The sequence below is a fragment of the Phacochoerus africanus genome, chromosome 4 (genome assembly GCF_016906955.1).
Source record: "Phacochoerus africanus isolate WHEZ1 chromosome 4, ROS_Pafr_v1, whole genome shotgun sequence".
Classification (NCBI taxonomy): Eukaryota; Metazoa; Chordata; class Mammalia; order Artiodactyla; family Suidae; genus Phacochoerus; species Phacochoerus africanus.
In genome coordinates this window covers 47,251,271-47,276,349 of record NC_062547.1, presented here as the reverse complement: position 1 = coordinate 47,276,349, position 25,079 = coordinate 47,251,271, and the positions used below count along the sequence as shown (strand labels likewise).

Here is a 25,079-nt window from a genome sequence, read left to right as displayed (position 1 = left end):
TTATGTTTCTTAAATGTACCATGATAAGTTATTAAAAATTTTAAAAATAAAAAGAATGACAAATTTGTTCATAAATTCCACCTGTCATTTACAATGGCCTTTATCAAGTTTATTAACCTCATTTTTCCCATCTGTCAAATGGAGACAGTAATACTATTCACAGAGCTCCACCTTCAGATCCAATCAATGTGATCTCCAGAAGGTCCCTGGCAGGAATGCCCTCCATCTACCTAATCATCCAAGGATTAGTTCAAGCCTCATTTTTGCCTTCTCCAGCTGACACTGATTCCTTCTCTGAACTCTTATTTTACCAAAACTCATTAGCACAGTTTAGTGCCCTACTATCCTCTAACTGTTCCAAATGTGGACATTAAAGCATTTCATGATGGTACCCTGACAAACTGCTGAATCTCTCCTGAACTAAGCACAGGTTCTCAACAATACTTGCAGATTGTTAGTTTTTAATACCACTCAATTAATTTACTATCAATTCAAATATTCTCATTTTCAAAAAGTCAAATTGTATTTTTATTTCCTTTTTTTGGCTGCCCTGCAGCATATGGAGTCCCCAGGCCAAGGATCAGATCAGAGCTACAGTGACCCATGCTTCAGCTTTGGCAACCCTGGATCCTTAACCGACTGTGCAGAACCAAGGATCAAACTTGCATCCCAGTGCTCCAGAGACACTGTCCATCCAGTTGCACCAAATTGGCAACTCCACATTGCATGTATTTTTAATTTTTTTTTTTTTGTCTTTTTGCCATTTCTTGGGCCGCTCCTGCGGCATATGGGAGGTTCCCAGGCTAGGGGTCGAATCGGAGCTGTAGCCGCCAGCCTACGCCAGAGCCACAGCAACGCGGGATCCGAGCCGCGTCTGCGACCTACACCACAGCTGACCTACACCACAGCTCACGGCAACGCCGGATCGTTAACCCACTGAGCAAGGGCAGGGATCGAACCCGCAACCTCATGGTTCCTAGTCGGATTCGTTAACCACTGCGCCACGACGGGAACTCCCGCATGTATTTTTAAAACATTCTAGGTTATACATTTGTAAGTACACAGGGACAAGAGGTCCCCAAAAGTAAATTTTTCCCTTGGGCAGATTTTCCATGAATGAGGTTAAAATAAGTTCAAAGGATTTGATGGTCTTCCCATTAAAAAACAAACAAACAAAAAACAACTCATTGGTATTTACTACTTCTCTTTAATATTTTTCACTTAAACAACCAATACTGCTGAAGTCTATTTAAAAAGCACCAAGGATGTTCCCTTGTGGCACACCAGATTAAGGATCCAGCATTGTCACTGCAACAGCTCTCATCGCTGCTGTGGCATGGGTTCAACCCTGGAAATTTACAAGTGTGGTAGGTACAGCCAAAAAAATAAAAAATTAGAGTTCCCATAGTGGTGCAATGGTTAACGAATCCGACCAGGAACCATGAGGTTGCGGGTTCCATCCCTGGCCTTGCTCAGTGGGTTAAGGATCCGGCGTTGCCATGAGCTGTGGTGTAGGAGGCAGAAGTGGCTCAGATCCCGCGTTGCTGTGGCTCTGGTGTAGGCCAGTGGCTACAGCTCCAATTAGACCCCTAGCCTGGGAACCTCCATATGCAGCGGGTGCAGCCCTAGAAAAGACAAAAAGACCAAAAAAAAATTAATAAAAATAAAAATAAAAAAGTTACTAATGCTATAGATATCAAGAAGAGCTATAACATCCATCTGAAGCTTAAAAAAGCAATAAAAAGTACTATTTTTATAAATTTTTCCCATTTGTATGCACACAACTGTTAAAAAGCAAATAATAGCTTATTTTCACCTTGTCACCACCTTGTATACTTCAGGAGAAAAATATTAAGAACTAGCAAGGCTAACATATAATTCACCTGAAAAATGAATTCAACATAGCAGATATAAATATAGCCCCACACTTAATGAGATAAAAATCATTATCTCTTTAATCTCAAAGATAAAATAATTATGCATGTAAACAGGATGAAGAAAAAGAACTTGAGGACCAATTGAAGGACAAAGACATGAACACACACCAAAAAAACAAACCAAAACCACCCACATTATTGGTGTGTACTTACAAATTAATAAAGGCAAATTAATGTTTTCATTTTAGACTTCATCACATTAAAAGTCCACAGTAAAGGTATACAACTTGTCAGGAGACTTAGTTCCAGTCACTCATATTTTCTAGCTATAGTATATAGTTTAAAAGTAGCTAAACTATTTCTTTAAAAATACAAAAAGGATTTCAATATCATGACACGGTTTTACACCTTTTTAAGGAAGCTGGTATTAGTTACCAGTGATCAAGAGAATTTTATGTTAAAGTAAGTTAAATGTTCAACAGTATCCCCTAGCTAAATATTCATAAAGCACAACTCTCTATGAAAACATGCTTACATACCTGCATTACATGAGGTTTATGAGCTGTTAACACCTTAAAATATCAGATCATAAAGTATTCTAAGTGAGGTGTCCCTCATTAAGTCATACAGCACAAAATGAAAGCTTTAAAAATAATATGTAAATGCGCTGAAACTTTTTAAATGAATTTCATTTAATTCATCAAAATTTAAATGAACCAGGCAAGTCACTGCAGAAAGACTGATTTCACCATTAGGATCAGGATAATAACACAATATAAACTGACATGGTTAAAAACGAACAGGGGCAAATACCGACAAAAGCCTACAAATTATACAAAATGTATGTAGAGCACACACAAAAAGACCTATGGAGAGTTTTAAACACAAAGATTTAACCTGCCTTGGCCAGAGATCCCAATTAAGTTAATTATAGCATTTATTCATGAGGTCAACTAATTAACATTATTTTAAACCAGAAACAAAAATTCATATAAATAACAAATATAAGAAAATTAAAAAGAAAAATCTTTTCCCTAAAATTTATTTAAGGAGAAATGCAAACATTCATAATATTTTGTAAACCAGCCCCCATCCTCTCACAGGACTTGCCACAACCAAATGCAGTTTGCTTCTTCATAAAAGTCTATTTTATCAGAATTTTAATATGTGAAATGTTTTCTACCTACCTTGAATGTTTATAAAGTTTACGAGGTCTACTATGCAATTTCCGATCCCAATTCTCTGGATCACTGGAGTTACTGTCATAAGGATGAGGCCGTCCTGCCATCCCACTTCACGCTTCCTCACACTACTGCTCTGAAAGCACACATGTAGCACCCATAACCTACATAAAAGAGTAGTAGTGTTGACCTTTAAATCTATTCCATGCAGAATAAAATAGTCACAGAATTTTATGTACTTTGATATTATTGTGAAGAAATTTTTTTAAGTGATGAATACGACTGTAAAACATCAAACATACAAAATGCCACAAATTAGATTAAAATAAACACCGTAAGTATTTTTAGGTACTTTTCATTTGATTATTCTATTAAATTTATATTCCTATACAACATTTTAATAATGTGCTATTTGTATTAGTAAATATATACTTAATTGCCATCTGTATACCTCATGTTTCCAAACATCAATATAAAACCAAAAAAGACAAAAACAATTCCACAGAATGATTCTTTCAGACAAAATTTCATTTGGAATTTTTTTTTTTTGTGGTCTTTTTAGGGCCACAACCATGGCATATTAAAGTTCCCAGGTTAGGGGTCTAATGGGAGGTGCCGCTGCCAGCCTACACCACGGCCACAGCAATGCAGGATCCAAGCCACGTCTGTGACCTACACCACAGCTCACACCAACGCCATATCCATGACCCAATGGGCGGGGCCAAGGATTGAACTGAGTCCTCATGGATACTAGTCAGGTTCATTACCACTGAGCCATGGCTGGAACTCCCTGAAATACATTTCTCAACTACTAAAAGTTTAAGATGCTTAACAAAGCATCTATTAAGAACAGATAACAATATTTTTTCTTTAACCAAGTTAAAGACTCTCAATAGAAATTTATTTTTTGAAATGATTATAGTTCTCTGTGCCATTACAGTAGAACCTCGTTGTTAACTCCCTCTGAGTATAATAGCTTACATCATGGAGTTCCTGTTGTGGTGCAGAGGAAGTGAATCTGACTGGTATCCATGAGGATGTGGGTTTGAACCCTGACCTCCCTGGGTTGGGGATCTGTCATGAGCTGTGGTGTAGGTCGCAGACATGGCTCAGATCCCATGTTGCTGTGGCTGTGGTGTAGGCCAGCAGCTATGGCTCTAATTTGACCCTTAGCCTGGGAAGCTTCCATTCGCCATGGGTGTGGCCCTAAAAAGCAAAAAAAAAAAAAAAAAATAGCTTACCTCTACTAATCCCAACTTCCCTCTCCCAACCCTCCTTACCTTGGCAACCACAAGTCTGTTCCCTAGGTTCATGAGTGTGTTTCTGTTTTGTAGATAGGTTCATTTGTGTCATATTTTACATTCCACATATAAGTGATATCATATGATATTTGTCTTCCCGACATTTCACTATGATAATATCTACTTGTATTCATGTTGCTGCTAGTAGTATTATTTCATTCTTTTTTATGGCTGAGTAATATCCCACTGTATATATGTACTACATTTTCTGTATCCACTGAATAGAAATCTAATAATTGTTCAAAAATAAAAGTATGTAAACATACTGATATTTCCTTACAGTGCACTTATCACAAAAACATTTTTTAATATGATTCACTGTTTTATGCCTTTTTATATGTGAGGCATACAACTACTGTTTCTACTAGAGTCATCTAAAATTATAAGAAAATTCACTTAAAAACAGCTTTATAGAATACCTGAATTTTAAAGTATATTCACTATCCAATTTAATCTTTATAATCAGCTTACACGGTGAGTATTATAATTCCCATATACAGAATAGAAAATAGTCTCAGAAGTTTAGCACCTTTGCTAAAGGTCACAATGCTGGTCAATCGCAAGATTATAAAGAACAATGAGATTTATGATACAAAGTCTTGATCTTGAAAAATGCTCATACTTGAGTATTTTGTTTGGAAAGAGTAGGTCAGATTTGTCTTTTAGAAAGTCCAAACACTGAGAGAAAAAACCAAATGAGGTTAAACAATTTGAACAAAGTTATATAAAACTGGATTAGAATTTAGGTTTCCTGACATCTACTCCTGTATGCTTTCTATATACTTTTCCAGTCTGGATTTGATAGAGGGAAATAAGGAGAGAGTTACACATAAAAGTCAAAGGGATGAGAGAGATGAGAGGTAGCGGGACGGATGCCCAGTTCTCTACCAAAAAAAAAAGTAAAAAGAAATCCAGAATTGGGAAAATATTGTACCTCACTGAAGTTTATGGTATTCCAGCACAATTTCACCAAAAATGCCAAAGATAAACACATTCAAATTCTGAGTCCATCCTGGAGCTCATTAAAAGAAATACTTTGATTTTAGAGAAACTATTTTACTATTTTGCAATTTTTTCTTCATAGTTACTAAGTACTTTCCAAAAACAACTGAAAATGTAATAACATATGAACAGTTTAACATAAAAAATATGCAAATAATTAGATCAGTGAGTCAAAGAAAAATAAAGGGAAGGAGGAGAATTGTACAATGGCTAATTCAAATTCCTCAGCAAATGACACACAGTTTATTTGATGAATGCTCCTGGAAGAGGAAACCTTTCCTTTAAAATTCAGTCAGATATTGGAGTTCCCACTGTGGCTCAGCAGTAAAGAACCCAACTAGAACCCATGAGGACGAGGTTTCAATTCCTAGCTCCACTTAGTGGGTTAAGGATCTGGCACTGCTGTGAGCTATGGTGTAGGCTGCAGACGCAGCTTGGATCCCACATTGCTGTGGCTGTGGGGTAGGCTGGCAGCTGTTGCTCTGACTCAACCCCTAGCCTGGGAACTTCCATATGTCACAGGTGTGGCCCTAAAAAAAAAAAAAAAAAAAAAAAAACCAGATATTAAATGAACATAAAAACCACAAAATTATTATGAAAACAAAAAAAAAACTCCATCTGAGTTTTTAATTAGAAAAATAAAAACATTTACTAAAGAAGCTTTTTAAAACTTCAATTGATATTTTAGCTAGTTATCTGTACTGAAAAGATGAGGCAGAAGAGAAGGGTAAAAAAAGGACAAATCAGAGAGACAAAGGAAAAAATGAGATAGGAAAAAAATGGTCACAGATCAAGAAAGACCCAAAAGGGAAAACTGATAAGAAAGGAAAAGAAAGATGTGAGGAGCTAGCAGGTTCTGCAGAATGAGATTTAGAGCATTTTCTCCTTATTGGATATGTCTTTCAGTAAGCTATTTCAGGGATTAACATTTCTTTTTAGGGGCACATTTACCTCCTAATATTTAACTATAAGACACACCCTTCTGGAAACCCACAAGAGACTACTGAGGAAAGAATGATCCTAAACCATGGAAGAGAGTAACTAAAAAAAATACAACCCCGAGGAATAAATAAGGTAAATTCTGATTCATATTTTCCACCATTTTATAGTGGGTGACACATTATCCAGCAGCAGGGAAATATCAGCATATAGTCTCAATCAATCCTATTGAAACTAACAGCATGTATTTTATAGCCAGCCACAAGAAAGAATGTTCAAATGAAGGCTACTGAAAAAGCCAATTAGAAATCATATTTACATTTCATTTGTAAATAAAGCTTGGATATCACCATGTGAAGGATTTCACCCCACTCCTCACTCTCGACAGTAAGGGTACAAACATACTAAAAAGAAGTGAAATTCAAGTTCAGGTATTTGGTAAAAAAGATTACTGTTTTCCCACACCTGCTGGCATATTTTAAATGTTATCAATAAGATATAGATTTAACTACAGATAAAAGGCAAATGGCACATATTATAAATTATTTTGAAATTTCTAATGCTCTTTTATATTTTAACCACTCTCTGTGCCATACTCAGTGACATTATGTTTATCTTTTTTTTTTCTTTTTTTTGGTCTTTCGTCCTTTTTAGGGCTGCACCCATGGCATATAGAGGTTCCCAGGCTAGGGGTCTAATCGGAGCTGTAGCTGCCGGCCTATGCCAGAGCCAGAGCAACGCCAGATCCAAGCCGCACCTGCGACCTACACCACAGCTCACGGCAACACCGGATCCTTAACCCACTGAGCGAGGCCAGGGATCGAACCCACAACTTCATGGTTCCTCGTCAGGTTCGTTTCCGCTGTGTCACGACGGGAACTCCGATCTTATTGCATTCATTCATTCATGCACTTATTGAACATCTAATACAATATGCCAAGAAAGTTACAGATGCTAAAACAACTCAGGCATTGTTCTTGTGCTCAAAAAACTCATCCTAGTAAGGGGAAAAAAACAGTCCACTAACAGCTCTATACCACTTACTCTTCTAACTGGATAGTCTTGCAATATTACCCTACTCATCATCCCCATTAAATCATGGCTATTCTTAAGGATTCCATCTTCATCTGCTGGGTCCAGGGAGACAGCAAAGAAATGAAGATCAAAACCTTGTGATCAACATGGAGTTCCCATCGTGGCTCAGTTGTTGAGAATCCAACTAGGAACCATGAGGTTGCAGGTTCGATTCCTGGCCTTGTTCACTGGGTTAGGGATCCGGCATTGCTGTGAGCTGTGGTGTAGGTCGCAGATGTGGCTCAGATCCTGCGTAGCTGTGGCTCTGGCATAGGCTGGCAGCTACAGCTCTGATTAGACCCCTAGCATGGGAATCTCCATATGCCACGGGAGCGGCCCTAGAAAAGGCAAAAAGACAAACAAAACAAAACAAAACAAAAAAACCCTTGCGATCAACAAACACTAGGTTTTACACATTACATACACTGTTTCCATTATCTCTATCTGAATTCTTATTCAATAAGCACCCCAAATTCAACAAAGCCAGACTCTTATCTTGGCCTCCCACATCAGCGAGTGTCAACTCTATTCACTAAATCAAAAATCTTAAAGTTATACTTGACCTCTCCTTTCCCAATATCAAATCTACTTCAAATTTTCTTTTTCCTCCTCTCTCCCTTACCAATCATAAGGTCACTGCCTTCATCTTAAACCCTTAACATCTGTCAATAAGCCTCTTAGTTGACCTCTTTACATTCAATTCCATATGCGCTTCACTGTAATCAGAATTTATCATTCTAAAAACTTTTAATGGCTCTTCATTTCCTGATTTGAACTCTTTACCCAATAAAAAGTTATTCAAAGTCTGACACTTGGATCCCCAATGCCTTTCATTTGAGGCAAACTAAAGGTCCTGTTTAAATCAAAAAAATAATTACTGGACTACTGGAAACAAAGTTCTTAGAAAATATGTAACAGTTCATTACTATTTTTAGGCATGGTAGAAATAATATAAATTCTAAATAATCTATATATAATCTATAAAGAGGCTAGAACAACTGGGCCTACTGGCTAACACATGCATTCAGGAAACTGTCAAAAATCAATCAGGAAAAAATTGGTTCAATTACTTCTTCTCTTGGATGTCACTACATTAAAAAAGTTAGCTGGGGCGGTTTGGGGGAGAGAATCTTCAAGACAACAGTATTACAAGTAAGTATTTCCTGGGACACTATTTCCACAAAGTATTAATGAATAGCAATGACCCACAGAAGAGTAAAAGCAATACAAAACAAAAAAAACAGGATAGTATACAGATACAAATTATTCTGCCCTTACTATGTATCAATGTGCTAGGAAGTTTATACATTTCCTCCTATTTAAAGCTCAAAACAACCCAACATTACTATGCTCCTTCATAGATGAGAAAATCTTAGGGCTAAAATGAGAAAGCCCATGTTTTTTCCCAATGTAACAAGTGAAATATACAGAAATTCATACATTTGCTTATTGCCACCAGGTGTCATTTTTAAATCTCAGCCATCTTGTGACTTTATCCAACCTATTGAGATCTCATTCTAAAGAGTGTCATTAAACAAGAGCTTTCCTGTTAGATGAAATTGTTTTTATCTCAAACTCTGCAAACAAAGTAATTCAGCTGAAAATTTTAGGCAGACATACTGGGAATGAAAGAACAACACAAAGCATAAAAATACTATGCATAAACTCTGCTCAATAAAAACACTCCCGGAGTTCCCGTTGTGGCTCAGTGGTTAACGAATCTGACTAGGAACCATGAGGTTGCGGGTTTGATCCCTGGCCTTGCTCAGTGGGTTAAGGATCTGGCGTGGCTGTGAGCTGTGGTGTAGGTTGCAGACGCGGCTCAGATCCTGCATTGTAGTGGCTCTGGTGTAGGCCAGCGGCTACAGCTCCAATTGGACCCCTAGCCTGGGAACCTCCATATGCCATGGGTGCAGCCCTAAAAAAGGCAAAAGGACAAAATATAAATAAATAAAATAAAAACACTCCCTACACATAAAAGTCCAGGACCAGATGGCTTCACAAGCGAATTCTACCAAACATACAAAGAGGAATTTATACCCATCCTCCTTAAACTCTTTCAAAAGGTTGAAGAAGGAACACTCCCAAAGACCTTCTATGATGCCACCATCACCCTAATACCAAAACCAGACAAAGACACCACCAAAAAAGAAAACTACAGGCCGATATCTCTGATGAAAAACAGACGCAAAAATTCTCAGCAAAATTTAAGCCAACCAAATCCAACAACAATATAAAAAAGATCATACACCACAACCAAGTGGGATTCATCCGAGGTTCACAAGGATGGTTCAATGTACACAAATGTACACAATGTACACAAATGTACAATGTACACAATGTACACAAATCATTCAACATCATACACCACATTAACAAAAGAAAAGTCAAAAACCACATGATCATCTCAATAGATACAGAAAAAGCATTTCACAAAGTCCAACATCCATTCATGATAAAAACTCTTACCAAAGCAGGTATAGAGGGAACATACCTTAATATAATAAAAGCCATTTATGACAAACCCACAGCAAATATGATACTCAATGGAGAAAAGCTGTAAGCCTTCCCACTAAAATCTGGAATAAGACAAGGATGCCCACTTTCACCACTGTTATTCAACATAGTATTGGAAGTCCTAGCCACAACAATCAGACAAACAAAAGAAATAAAAGGTATCCAAATTGGAAGAGAAGAGGTAAAACTGTCACTGTATGCAGATGACATGATAGAAAACCCTAAGGACTCAAACCCAGAAAACTACTCAAACTGATCAACAAATTCAGCAAAGAATCAGGAAATAAGATTAATATTCTGAAATCAGTCGCATTTCTGTATGACAACAATGAAGTATTTAAAAAGGAATACAAAAATACAGTATCTTTTAAAATTGCGCCACTATGGTGCTGGTACCAAAACAGACATACAGACCAATGGAACAGAACAGAGAACCCAGAAATAAACCCAAACACCTACAGTCAATTAATCTTTGACAAAGGAGGTAAGAATATAAAATGGGCAAAAGGCAGTCTTTTCAGCAAGACTGAAAAACTGGGAAAACTGGACAGCCCATGTAAATCAATGAAACTGGAATACACCCTCACACTATGCACAAGAATAAACTCAAAGTGGCTTAGAGACTTAAACATAAGACAAAACATCACCAAACTCCTAGAAGAGAACATAGGCAAAACATTTTCTGACATCAACCTTACAAATGTTTTCTCAGGTCGGTCTCCCAAAGCATCAGAAGTAAAAGCAAAAATAAACCAATGGGACCTAATCAAACTGACAAGCTTTTGCACAGCAAAAGAAACCATTAAAAAAAAAACCAAGGTAGTTCTCTGATGGCCTAGCAGGTTGAGGCTCCTGCGTTCTCACCGCTGTGGCTCTGGTTGCTGCTGTGTGGCGTAGGTTCAATCCCTGGCCCAGGAATTCCCACATGCTGCCTGTGTGGCAAAAAAGAAAAAAAAAAAAACCAAAAAGACAATTTACAGAATGGGAGAAAATAGTTTCAAATGATGCAACTGACAAGGGTTTAAGCTCTAAAATGTACAAACGACTTATACAACTCAACAGAAAAAAGGCAACAACCTAATGGAAAAATGGGTAAAAGACCTGAATAGACATTTCTCCAAGGAAGATACACAGATGGCCAACAAGCACTTGAAACAATGCTCCACATCTCTGATTATTAGAGACATGCAAATCCAAACTACCATGAGGTACCACCTCACACCAGTCAGAATGGCCATCATTAATAAGTCCACAAATAACAAATGCTGGAGGGGGTGTGGAGGAAAGGGAACCCTCCTGCACCGTTGGTGGGAATGTAAGCTGGTACAACCACTATGGAGAACAGTACAGAGATACCTTAGAAATCTATACATAGAACTACCATATATGACCCAGCAATCCCACTCTTGGACATGTATCTGGACAAAACTTGCCTTGAAAAAGACACATGCACCCACATGTTCATTGCAGCACTATTCACAATAGCCAAGACATGGGAACAACCTAAATGTCCATCCAGATGACTGGATTAAGATGTGGTATATATACACAGTGGAATACTATTCAGCCATTAAAAAAATAATACCATTTGCAGCAACATGGATGTAACTAGAGACGCTCATACTAAGTGAAGTAAGTCAGAAAGAGAAAGACAAATACTATAGATCACTTACATCCAGAATCTAATATATATCACAAATGCACCTTTCCACAGAAAAAAAAATCATGGACTTGGAAAATAGACTTGTGGTTGCCAAGGGGGAGGGAGTGGGAGGGACTAGGAATTTGGGGTTAATAGATGCAAACTATTGCCTTTGGAATGGATAAGCAACAGGATCCTGCTGTATAGTACTGGGAACTATGTCTGGTCACTTGTGATAGAGCATGATAATGTGAGAAAAAAGAATGTATACATGTATGTGTGACTGGGTCATCCTGCTGTGTAGTAGAAAAGTGACAGAACACTGTAAACTAGCTCTAATAGAAAAAATAAAAATCATTATTAAAAATTTTTTAAAAAACTCTGCTCAGCTAAATTACACATGATGGGGGGAGGCCTAAGGTAGCCTCTAAGGTAGACTATAGAACTGAAAGTTGCAGGGTCTAAGATCCACGAATTTGATGTTTTTTAACTGAACATATTCCCCAACCATACACAGCCCAAGCAACAGAAAACTGAAGCTCTCACTGGCTTGGGGTGCCAGAGGACAAAGACCACCATTGGCAGATGAAATACATACTAGGAAGGAATTCCCAGAAGTAGAAGAACCACAAGGCAGGTGAGCTCCAAAATCTGAGTAAAATTTCTGCCCAAATTTTTGGCTGACCACCAAATTACACAGGTGCAAGAGAACCCGCCCCTTATTCACACCCTCCAGAAGACCAAACTCAAAAGCAAGTACCTGAAAGAGAACTAATAAGCACAGATATCAGCTGTCTTACACTGCATAGGAAACAAAGTTTGCAGTTTGAATACAGGCAAGTTAATGGTCTACTACAACAAAAAACCCAACAATCCCCATGGGAACACTAAAAACTTCAACCAAAAATTATGAGTTCCAAAGAAATATGACAGTAAAAAGTACTCAATAGAAACTGACTTCAAGTGGGGCCAGATATAGGATTTAGCAAAGACTTCAAAGCACTTATAATAAATACATTTAAACAATTAAATGAAAATATATTCAAAGAATAAAATAAGAAAATGGTCTTAATGAGTGGCAGAAAGGGAAGCTCGATAGAGAAGTGGGAAAAAAATGAAAATTCAGCTCTAGCTGAAAAAAAATAACTGAAATGAAAAATTCATTAGATGGGCACAACAGTAGATGGAATGACCCCCCTCCCCCCAAAAAAGTCAAGGACCTTGAAGATAGATTATCAGAAATTATCTAACCCAAAGAAAAGAACAGCTCTGCAGACACAGGTGGGAGAGCATCTATGGTTCAACATAGAAGTTGCTGGAGTCACTACTGATATACTCAGCATAATGAAATCTCAAAAGCATTATAAGAGAAAGAAGCAAGACGCAGAGGTTCTGTACCATGTGATTTCATTTATATAACACTGTCAGAAAGATAAAACTATAATGAAACAAAATAGAGCAGGCAGAGGATAGAGCTGGGGGCACTATACAAGGAGAGCACAAGGTAATTGGGAAGGGGTGATGGAACTAGTCTGTATCTGGATTGTGGTGGTGGTGGTTACACACTTCTATACCTTTGTCAAAACTCCTAAGAACTGTTCACCAGAAAGAGATTTATAATGCATGTAAATTTAGAAAGAAAAAAAAAAAGCAGCAGAGATGTTTAACACAAGTAGCAGTCATGTTAGTGTGACATAATTAAACCACTTTCTGATCAAAAATGCCACATTATACTGCCTCCCTTACCATTCCAAGCATATTTAATAAACAGCCATCCTCCTACTGCCATAAATGACACATATAGACTTTTGATCATGAAGACTGGTGAGAACTTTTCTACTTCTGCCACAATATCAAGTGACTAAGAGAAGAGGTTTTGGAATCAGATAAAAACTATATGACTTCGTAAAAGCTTCTTTACCTCTAAGACCTCAATTTCCTTAAATGTGAAATAAAGAAATAATACAATTTTCATTACCATTATTTTAACCTATTACCAATATAACTGTCAAATTTTTATAGAGAATAAATGAGACAGGACAGCTTATCTAAGAACAGAACTGGGCACATTTTACTGACTTTATCTAGTAGACTATCAAATACAAATTTTGCATAGTATTTCATTAGTTCATTCATGACTTCCTATTTGCCTTCTGAGATCACAGGAGACAATGAGAATTCCTAGAGAGTGGCTCAACATCTATAATGTGCTAGATGGTTGGAATTAAAACATAAGTATGATATCATCCATGTCTTGGTTTAAAAAATAATAATAATCACAACACAGGAAACAGAGGAAAAATGATTAGGAATAGGATTTCTACTCATTTTGAGTTTCCCCAATTTCTCCAGGGTTCTCTCCCTGTTCTACTTAACCTCAAAAACTCCTCTGACTTTTACAGGATCATCAAAGGCCACATAATTTGGACACAAAAGCTGATAACAGTTTTAGGAGCAAAATCAAAACCTTACATCATTTCTCTGGAGGTGGCCATTTTGGGAAAATCTGGCCCCACCCATCAGCCAGCCGCTGAGAAGCCCCAGGGCAAATAACAACCCAGGTGGGATCACAGCCCCGCCTCTCAGTAAACAGGCTGCCTAAAGACCCCTCAGGCACACAGCCACCTCTAATCTCACCCAGAGACAAAGCCCCACCCACCAGAGGGATTAGAATCAGCTCCACCAACCAGTGGGCAGGCATCAGCCCCTCCCATCAGGAAGACTACAGAAAGCCCCCACACCAACTTCAGCCACGGGTATGGGGGGCGGGGGGCACCAGAAGTAAGAGAGGCTACAACTCTATATTGTCTGTAAGAAGGTCACCACACCAAAAACCTATAAAAATGAAAAGACAGAGAACTATAATTCAGATGAGGGAGAAAGGAAAAACCCCAGAAAATCAGCTAAGCAACGAGGAGATTCTCAGCCTCCAGTAAAAATACTTTAGACTGTCGATGCTGAAGATGATGCAAGACATTGGAAATAAACTGGAGGCAAAGATGGATAACTTACAGGAAACACTGACCAAAGAGATACAAGATATAAAACTTAAACAAGAACATATGCAAAATACAATAACTGAAATAAAAAATTCACTAGAAGCAGCAAACAGCAGAATACGGAAGCAGAAGAACAAATAAGTGAGGTGGAGGACAGATAAGAGGAAATTACCCATGCAGAACAGAAAAGAGAAAAAAGACTGAAAAGAAATGAAGAGAGTCTCAGAGAACTCTGGGACAACGTGAAATGCACCAACATCCGTATTACAGGGGTGCCAGAAGGAGAAGAGAGAGAGAAGGAGACAGAAAAAATATTCCAAGAGATAATAGCTGAAAACTTCCCTAACATGGGGAAGGAATCACTCACGCAAATCCAGGAAGCACAATGAGTACCATATAAAATAAACCCAAGGAGGAACACCCCGAGACACACATTAATCAAACTGACCAAAATTAAAGACAAAGAGAAAATCTTGAAAGCAGCTAGAGAAAAGAAACAAATAACATACAAGGGAACCCCGATAAGGCTATCAGCAGATTTTTCAGCAGAAACTCTGCAGGCCAGAAGGGAGTGGCATGATATACTCACCGTGATGAAAGGAAAAAACCTCCAACCAAGATTACTCTACCCAGCAAGCCTCTTGTTCAGATCTGAAGGAGAAATCAAAACCTTCTCAGATAAGCAAAAGCTGAGAGAATTCAGCAACACTAAACCTGCCTTACAACAAATACTAAAGGAACTTCTATAGGCAGAAAAGAACAAGAGAAGAAGGAAAGGAAAAAGAGCAGCAAAAACAAATCCAAAGTAATTAATAAAACGGCAATAAGAACATACATATCAATAATTACCTTCAATGTGAATGGACTAAACACCCCAACCAAAAGACATAGACTGGCTGAATGGATACAAAAACAAGACCCATATATATGCTGTCTTCAAGAGACCCACTTCGCTTCTAGGGACACCTACAAATTGAAAGCGAGAGGATGGAAGAAAATATTTCATGCAAACGGGGATCAAAAGAAAGCTGGGGTAGCAATACTCATATCAGACAAAATAGACTTTAAAATGAAGAATATTTTCAGGGACAAAGAGGGACATTACATAATGATCAAAGGATCAATCCAAGAAGATGTTATAACAATTTTAAATATCTACGCATCCAACACAGGTTCACCACAATATATAAGGCAACTGCTAACAACCTTAAAAGGAGAAATCAACAATAACACAATCATAGTGGGGGACTTTAACACCCCACTTACAACAATGGACACATCATCCAGACAGAAAATCAATAAGGAAACACAGGCCCTGAATGAAGCATTAAACCAGATGGACTTAATAGATATTTATAGGACATTTCATCCAAAAGCAACACAATACACATTCCTCTCAAGTGCACATGGAACATTCTCTAAGATTGACCACATCCTGGGCTACAAATCCAACCTCAGTAACTTCAAGAAAATTGAAATCAAGCATCTTTTCCAACCACAATGCTATACGACTGGAAATCAACAAGAAAAAAGCTGCAAAAAAACACAACACGTGGAGACTCAACAATATGCTACTAAACAACCAATGGGTCACTGAAGAAATCAAAGAGGAAATTAAAAAATACCTAGCAGCAAATGACAACAAAGATACGACACTCCAAAACCTATGGGATGCAGCAAAAGCCATTCTAAGAGGAAAGTTTATAGCAATAGGAGCCCACCTCAGGAAACAAGAAAAAGCTCAAATAAACAAGCTAATGTTACATATAAAGCAGCTTGAGAGAGCAAAACAGACAAGACCTAAAGTTAGTAGAAGAAAAGAAATCATAAAGATCAGAGCAGAGGAGTTCCCATCATGGCGCAATGGTTAACGAATCCGACTAGGAACCATGAGGTTGCGGGTTCGGTCCCTGCCCTTGCTCAGTGGGTTAACGATCCGGCGTTGCCGTGAGTTGTGGTGTAGGTTGCAGACGCGGCTCGGATCCCGCGTTGCTGTGGCTCTGGCATAGGCCAGTGGCTACACCTCCGATTCGACCCCTAGCCTGGGAGCGGCCCAAAGAAATAGCAAAAAGACAAAAAAAAAAAGATCAGAGCAGAAATCAATGAAATAGAAACGAAGAAAACCATAGAAACGATTGATGAAACGAAAAGCTGGTTCTTCAAAAAGATCAACAAAATAGATAAACCCCTAGCCAGACTTATCAAGCAAAAAAGAGAGATGACTCAAATCAATAAAAGTAGAAATGAAAAAGGAGAACAATACATCACAGAAATACAAAGGATCATAAGAGACTAGTATATGCAACTATACGCCAATAAAATGGAAAACCTAGAGGAAATGGACAAATTCTTAGAAAAGTACAATCTTCCAAGACTAAAACAAGATGAAATAGAAAAGATGAATGGACCCATCACAAGTACTGAAACTGAAATTGTGATTAAAAAACTTCTAACAGGAGTTCCCGTCGTGGCGCAGTGGTTAACGAATCTGACTAGGAACCATGAGGTTGCAGGTTCGGTCCCTGCCCTTGCTCAGTGGGTTAATGATCCGGCGTTGCCGTGAGCTGTGGTGTAGGTCGCAGATGCGGCTCGGATCCCGCGTTGCTGTGGCTCTGGCGTAGGCCGGTGGCTACAGCTCCGATTCAACCCCTAGCCTGGGAACTTCCATATGCCGCGGGAGCGGCCCAAGAAATAGCAACAACACAACAACCAAAAGACAAAAAAAAAAAAAAAAAACTTCTAACAAACAGAAGTCCAGGACCAGATGGCTTCACAGGCGAATTCTATCAAACATTTAGAAAAGAGCTAACACCTGTCCTTCTGAAACTATTTCAAAAAATTGCAGCTGAAGGGATACTCCAAAACTCATTCTATGAGGCCACCGTCACCCTGATACCAAAACCAGACAAACATACCACAAAAAAAGAAAACTACAGGCCAATATCACTGATGAACATCGATGCAAAAATTTCAACAAAATACTAGCAAAGCAAATCCAAGAATACATTAAAAGGATTGTGCATCATGATCAAGTGGGATTTATGCCAGGGATGCAAGGGTTCTTCAATATCCGCAAATCCATCAGGGTGATACACCACATTAACAAACTGAAGAAGAAAAACTATATGATCCTCTCAATAGACACGGAAAAAGCCTTTGACAAAATCCAACACCCATTTCTGATAAAAACCCTTCAGAAAGTGGGCATAACGGGAACCTACCTCAACATGATAAAGGCCATATACCGACAAACCCACAGAGAACATCATTCTCAGTGGTGAAAAGCTGAAAGAATTCCCGCTGAGATCAGGAACAAGACAAGGATGCCCGCTCTCGCCACTACTCTTCAACATAGTTCTGGAAGTCTGAGCCACGGCAATCAGAGAAGTAAAAGCAATAAAAGGAATCCAAATTGGAAAGGAAGAACTAAAACTATCACTATTTGCAGATGACATGATACTATACCTAGAGAATCCTAAAGACTCTACTGGAAAACTGTCAGAGCTCATCCACGAATTTGGCAAAGTCGCAGGATACAAAATCAATACACAGAAATTGACGGCACTTCTATACACTAACAATGAAAGATCAGAAAGAGAAATTAGGGAAGCAATCCCATTTACCATCGCATCCAAAAGAATAAAATACCTAGGAGTAAACCTACCTAAAGAGACAAAAGACCTGTACTCTGAAAACTAAAAGCCACTGATGAAAGAAATCAAAGATGACACAAATAGATGGAAAGACATACCAATGCTCTTGGACTGGAAGAGTCAACATTATCAAAATGACTATACTACCCAAGGCAATCTACAGATTCAAGGCAATCCCTATCAAATTACCAAGGACATTTTTCACAGAACTCAAACAAAATATTTTAAAGTTTGTTTGGAAGCACAAAAGACCCAGAATAGACAAAGACATGCTGAAAGAGAAAAATGGAGCTGGAGGAATCAGGCTCCCTGACTTCAGACGCTACTACAAAGCAACAGTCGTCAAAACTGTATGGTACCAGCATGAAGACAGACATATAGATCAGTGGAACAGGATAGAAAGCCCAGAATTCAACCCACACACCTACAGCCAACTCATCTATGACAAAGGAGGCAAGACTATACAATGGAGAAAGGACAGCTTGTTCAATAAGTTGTGCTGGGAAAACTGGACAGCCACATGGAAAAGAAGGAAATTAGAACACTCCCTAACACCATACACAAAAATAAACTCCAAATGGATTAAAGACCTAGATATAATAAGACCAGACACTATCGAACTCCTACTAGAGGAAAACATAGGCCAAACACTCTCTGACATAAACGACAGCAACATCTTCTCAGATCCACCTATCAGAGTATTGACAATAAAAACAAAAATAAACAAATGGGACCTAATCAAACTTAAAAGTTTCTGCACAGCAAAGGAAACCCTAAACAACACAAAAAGACAACCCACAGAATGGGAGAAAATCTTTGCAAGTGAAACGATTGGCAGGGGATTAATCTCCAAAATTTATAAACACCTTCCGCAGCTCCATACCAGCTCCATACCAAAAAAACAAACAACCCCATCCAAAAATGGGCAGAAGATCTAAACAGACAATTCGCCAAAGAAGACATACAGATGGCCGAGAAACACATGAAAAGATGTTCAGCATCACTCATTATTAGAGAAATGCAAATCAAAACCACAATGAGGTACCACCTTACACTAGCCAGAATGGCCATCATCCAAAAGTCTACAAACAAGAAGTGCTGGAGAGGGTGTGGAGAAAAAGGAACCCTAGTACACTGTTGGTGGGATTGTCAATTGGTGCAATCACTGTGGAAAGCAGTATGGAGATGCCTCAGAAAACTAAACACAGAACTACCATTTGATCCAGCAATCCCACTCCTGGGCATCTATCCAGAGAAAACCATGACTCGCAAAGACACATGTACTCCAGTGTTCATTGCAGCACTATTTACAACAGCCAAGACATGGAAACCTAAATGTCCATCGACAGAGGAGTGGATCCGGAAGATTTGGTACATGTACACAATGGAATATCACTCAGCCATCAAAAAGAACGAAATACCAGCATTTTTAGCAACATGGATGGGACCTAGAAACTGTCATGCTAAGTGAAGTCAGCCATACAATGAGACACCAACATCAAATGCTTTCACTGACATGTGGAATCCGAAAAAAGGACAGAGGGAACTTCTTTGCAGAACAGATGCTGACTCACAGACATTGAAAAACTTATGGTCTCCGGAGGAGACAGTATGGGGGATGGGGGGATGTGCCTGGGCTGTGGGATAGAAATCCTGTGAAATCAGATGTTATGATCATTATACAACTACAGATGTGGTAAATTCATTTGAGTAATAAAAAAAAGAGAATGAAATTTAATACATGATAATGAAGATTCTCAAATCACTAGAGGAAGATAGACATTAATCAATGGTATTGGGACAACTGGATAAACATTTGAGAAGATAAAACTAAATCCATTCCTCACACATACAGTAGAGTACACTCCAAATGGATAATCTATCTAAACACAAAAATTAACAAATAAGAGAGAAAAAATGGTTGATTTCCTTTACAACCTAGAAGAAGGGAAAGCCATTCTTATTTGACTATGTAAAACTAAACCCCTTTACATTAAAAAAAGCAGCAGAAACAATTATACCTGAAACACAAATCGTTAAAAAAAAAAGTTCCCCATTATGGTGCAGTAGAAAGGAATCCAACTAGGCACCATGGGTTGCGGGTTTGATCCCTGGCCTTGCTCAGTGGATTAAGGATCTGGCGTAGCCATGAGCTGTGGTGTAGGTTGCAGACACAGCTCGGATCCAGAGTTTCTGTGGCTGTGGCGTAGGCTGGCAGCTGTAGCTCCAATTAAACCCCTAGCCTGGGAACCTCCATATGCCATGGGTGCAGCCCTGAAAAGACAAAAAAAAAGACAAAAACAAAAAAACTTACACAAAGAGCCCCCTAAAAAGGGAAAGAAGGGAGTTCCTGTTGTCTCATCAGAAAAGAACCTGACTAGTACCCATGAGTATGTGGATTCGATCCCTGGCCTCATTCAGTGGGTCTGGGATCTGGCATTGCTATGGCTGTGGCTATGGCCAGCAGCTACAGCTCCAATTCGACCTCTAGCCTGGGAACTTCCATATGCCACAGGTGTGGCCCTAAAAGGCAAAAAAAAAAAAAAAATGGAGGTGGGGAGAGACAGACACGCTCCCCCCCCACCCCCCATAAGAGTGCACAAAAGACACTGGCAGCAGCTAGCAGAAAAATAAAGGCAAATGTCCTTAAACCTACAAAAGTATGTTCAACCTAACTCATAAGAGAAATGGAAATTAATAGCTCTAGTTTTGATCATATATTCTGTTGGTAAGACTGTGAACCAACACAGTCTCTAAATTCTCATACACTGCTAATGAAAAATACAAAATGAACACACCCTGTGGAGAGGAATTGTGTAATATCTAACAATCCACCCTGAAGATAAAATTCCACAAATACTAAACAAAATGTTCAAAATACAGTTGACACTTAAACAACATGAGTTTGAACTGCATAGGTCCACTTACAAAAAGATTTTTTTTCTTTTTAGGGCTGCACCTACGGCATACAGAAGTTCCCAGGCCAGGGGTCGAACAGGAGCTGCAGCTGCCGGCATACACCACAGCCACATCAACATCAGATCAGAGCTGTGTCTGCAACGTATTTCACAGCTCCACAGCTCACAGCAATGCCAGAGCCTTAAGCCACTAAATGAGGCCAGAAATCAAACCTGTATCCTCATGGATACTAGTCGGGTTCTTAACCCACTGAGCCACAATGGGACCTCCCAGATTTTTTTCAATAAATACATATAGGTAGTGTAAATGTATATCCCCTTATGATTTTCTTAAGATTTTTCTCTTCTCCAACTTATTTTACTGTATGAAAACAGTATATAATACACATAACATACAAAATATGTATTAATCACCAATTCATGTTATTGCTGAGGCTTCCAGTCATAAGTCAAGTCTGGGAGGAGTCCAAAGTTATACGCGGGTTTTTGACTGCATGGCAGAGGGCTGGCATCCCTAACCCCACAATGTTCAAGAGTCAATGTATATTCACTCTGGTATTATTTGTAATGGTATAAGACCGAAAATAATCTAAATCTGCATCAAAAGAGGCTAACTGAATAAACTATGGTACTGCCACATAATGAAATTATGCATCTATTAAAAAAAATAAGAAAGTTCCCTATGCATTAATATGGGATAATATCCAAGACATACTGTTAAGTGAAGTAAAAAACAACAAATGCATCAGAACAAACAGTATAATTTACTACCTTCTGCAATAAGTCAAATACATACATACACATACAAACAAATGCAAATATGCAACCTTGTCTACTTTTACAAAAAGAAATCCAGAAGACCAAACAAGACATTAATAAAAATGATTACCCATGGGGGCACAGTGGGAATGAGGTAAAAGTAATACAGATATAAGCAAGACTTTTGAGTATTCTTTTTATATAGTTTTGATATCTGAACCATGTAATTACTACTACCATTTTCAAAACTATACCATTTTATGGTCCTTAGTTTTGTTTAAATAAAGGAAACAGCAGATGTACACTATATGTGTCATTGCAGATTTAGTAACAAAGAAGAGGGTTGCCCTGTCACTCAAATTTATTTACCATCTCATTAAATACCTCCACCTGGAAGAGTAAGCAATGATGATCAATACTCAGAATGTGTTCCTGAACAATAAGGTTAAGACATCCTCCTTTGGGAAGGTTACCAGACTGGTGGTAGATTAGACATATGTCTCAGCACTAAATGAACTATACCAAAAATATTTAGTAAGATCTTTCAAGCAGGAGAGAGATACAGGAGCTAGATGCTAGCATCTAATTTAGGAAGCCTTGAATAATAAGTTGGATTTTCAAATATATTTTCCATGCTAATCCAGTTATCAGTCCTATAAGACAAAAGAGGTGTTCTTAATTATATAAAGATGAGGAGTTCCCATCGTGGCGAAGTGGAAATGAATCCAACTAGGTACCATGAGATTGCAGGTTTGGTCCCTGGCCTTGCTCAGTAGGTTAAGGATCTGGCGTTGCCGTGAGCTGTGGTTTAGGTTGCAGATGCGGCTCGGATCCTGTGTTGCTGTGGCGTAGACTGGCAGCTATAGCTCTGATTAGACCTCTAGCCTGGGAACCTCCACATGCCTCGGGTGTGGCCCTAAAGAGAGAAAAAAAAAAAGAAATTATATAAAGATAATCCTTTTTTAAAGATGAGAAACTGGCTCAAAGGAATTATGTTATTTGCCTAAAGTCACACTGCTAATAAACAACTAGGACTCAGACACACATCTCTATAGTCAAAGTCAAATGTTTTTTCCATCATACTATACTGTCTCTCAAACTGAACATACAATCCATCAAATGGATGATAGGTCCAGAAAATAAAAAGTGCTAGTGGTCGTATTTCAAATCACTAAGAGAGAGATAGCTGGATAACAGAGATTCAAGGTTAGACAGATAGGTTCTAAAAAATTAACTGGTTAAATATTTGAGCAGAAGATCCTTTCCTTCTTCACAAATTATCTCTCCCAAATTATTAAAAAGTTCAGCAGTTTCCTTGTGGCTCAGTGGGCTAAGGATCCAGCTTTGCCACTGCTGTGGCTCAAGTCACTGCTGTGGGGGGGGGGGGTGTTCGATCCCTGGCCCAGAAACTTCCATATGTCACAGGCACAGCCAAAAAAAAGGAAGAGGGGCATGGAAATAGTCAACGTCACTGGTAATGTAAGAACCCCATGTTAAATGTGAGATGTTTAACCAATTAAATTGTCAAAGCTTTGGTGGTTTGTTTCCTTTATTTTTATTTTTTGTCTCTTTTTAGGGCTGCACCCACAGCATATGGAAGTTTGAATGGGCAAGGGGTCAAATCAAAGCTGCAGCTGCCAGCCTACGCCACAGCCACAGCAATGTACTGAACCAAATTGTATGCAATGCACTGCATGCTCATATTCAGAAAGAAATTACTACAAATAGTCTATTTTATAAGTAATTTTTCAAAATACTCATGAAACAATTTCAAAGCCAATAAACATCCAAAGCTACTATTAAAATATTCACTAGGAAAGCAAAAATGATCAAAGATGTCATACTACTTTTATTCTAAAATGACACTTTTCCCCTTGTTTTCATTTCAGCTAACTTGAGCAGCTACACATATATATGTATATAAATAATGCACATATACTGTCACACCAGTACTATGTATTACTTGTACACAAAAAATGAAAATGAAAAGAGACAAAGTTAAAAAAACCATAAATTCAAATTCTGTTGTTTTCTTCATATAATAAAAAAGTTTTATCAAAATCAGATTAAGGAAGCTAAATCTGCACTTTAATTTTCTCTTCCAAAAACCAGAGTATTAATGATTTTTAAAGAACTTTCAGTATTATGGCTTTATAATTTCTCTAGTCCCTAATAACTATTCTCTCCTTAAAAAGAGAAATGCTTGCAATTTAGAATATTCAACAAGAAGGAAACGATAGTGCCCCACAGTTACCCATTTACAGGAACTTTTTAAGGAAAATTCCAAATTAACAAATTAAAGGCCAAAAAGACAGGTCAGACTGCATCACTTGCTCTCCAGATGTAAGAAAAATAGAATCTTGGCTTGTACAAAGCAAACTGCCCTAAATGAAATAACTACCTTTAAAATAATTTAGTACCATTTGCATGACCATTTAAGAAAGAGAAAATTATACATTTTGTTGCACAATTATGCACCTGAGATACTTCTTCAGATATGAGCTTTAAAATTTATTTTTAATGTGGTCAACAAACAAAAAACTCAGGATCATGGTCTACTCATCTGCTACCAGCAATGAGTGTCAAAGATCTTAAAGAGAAATAATCTAAATTAATAAAAATAAAATGGGGTTTTTTAGAGGTGATAACAGTATCCCAATAAACAATTTTTAAAAGATCATCTCTCTCTACAATATATTCTCTCTTCTATTATTCCACCTGGCATTCAAATTACAAAGAATGGAAGAGATGGCTAAGATGGTGGAGTAGGAAGACACTGAACTCATCTCCATCCAAGGACAGATGAAAATCACAACTATTTACAGAGCTACTACATATAAAAATAACCTGAAGATTAGCAGAAAAAATTTTCCACAACTAATGACATAAAGGAACTATAATGAGACAGGTAGAAGGGGCTGAGACACGGTATTGTCAGGACCCCATCTTTTGGGAGAAATATCACAACTAGTCCTCCCCAAGGAGCAATGGGTTTGAGTCCCACATCAGATTCCCCAAGCCCGGGGGGTCTTACAGCAGAAAACAAGCCCCCAGAACATCCAGCTTTGAAACAAAGACAGCTTATGTTTGGGAACACTGTGTGAGTTGGGCAACGTATGTGGGAACTGACCCTCTACTCTTAAAGGGAGCACACAAAATCTCAACATGCTCCAAGTCCCAGAGCAAAGGCAGTAAGGAACCTAGGTGAGATCCACTT

The 25,079-nt window shown here is 38.2% G+C and overlaps 1 protein-coding gene across 3 annotated transcripts in view; it reads right to left on the bottom strand.

Moving 5' to 3' along the window:
• The window catches only part of BTBD10 (BTB domain containing 10), a 93,693-nt gene that overhangs the window by 55,524 nt on the left and 13,090 nt on the right, over positions 1–25,079 (bottom strand). For 2 of the 3 annotated variants that reach the window (XM_047776242.1, XM_047776243.1), the window contains exon 2: positions 3,065–3,222. The exons of the other annotated variant lie outside the window; for it this stretch is intronic. In XM_047776242.1, the coding sequence (XP_047632198.1) occupies positions 3,065–3,165 (101 nt within the window). In that variant the 5' untranslated portion in view covers positions 3,166–3,222. The remainder of the gene's footprint in view (positions 1–3,064; positions 3,223–25,079) is intronic. 3 annotated transcript variants of the gene reach the window in all.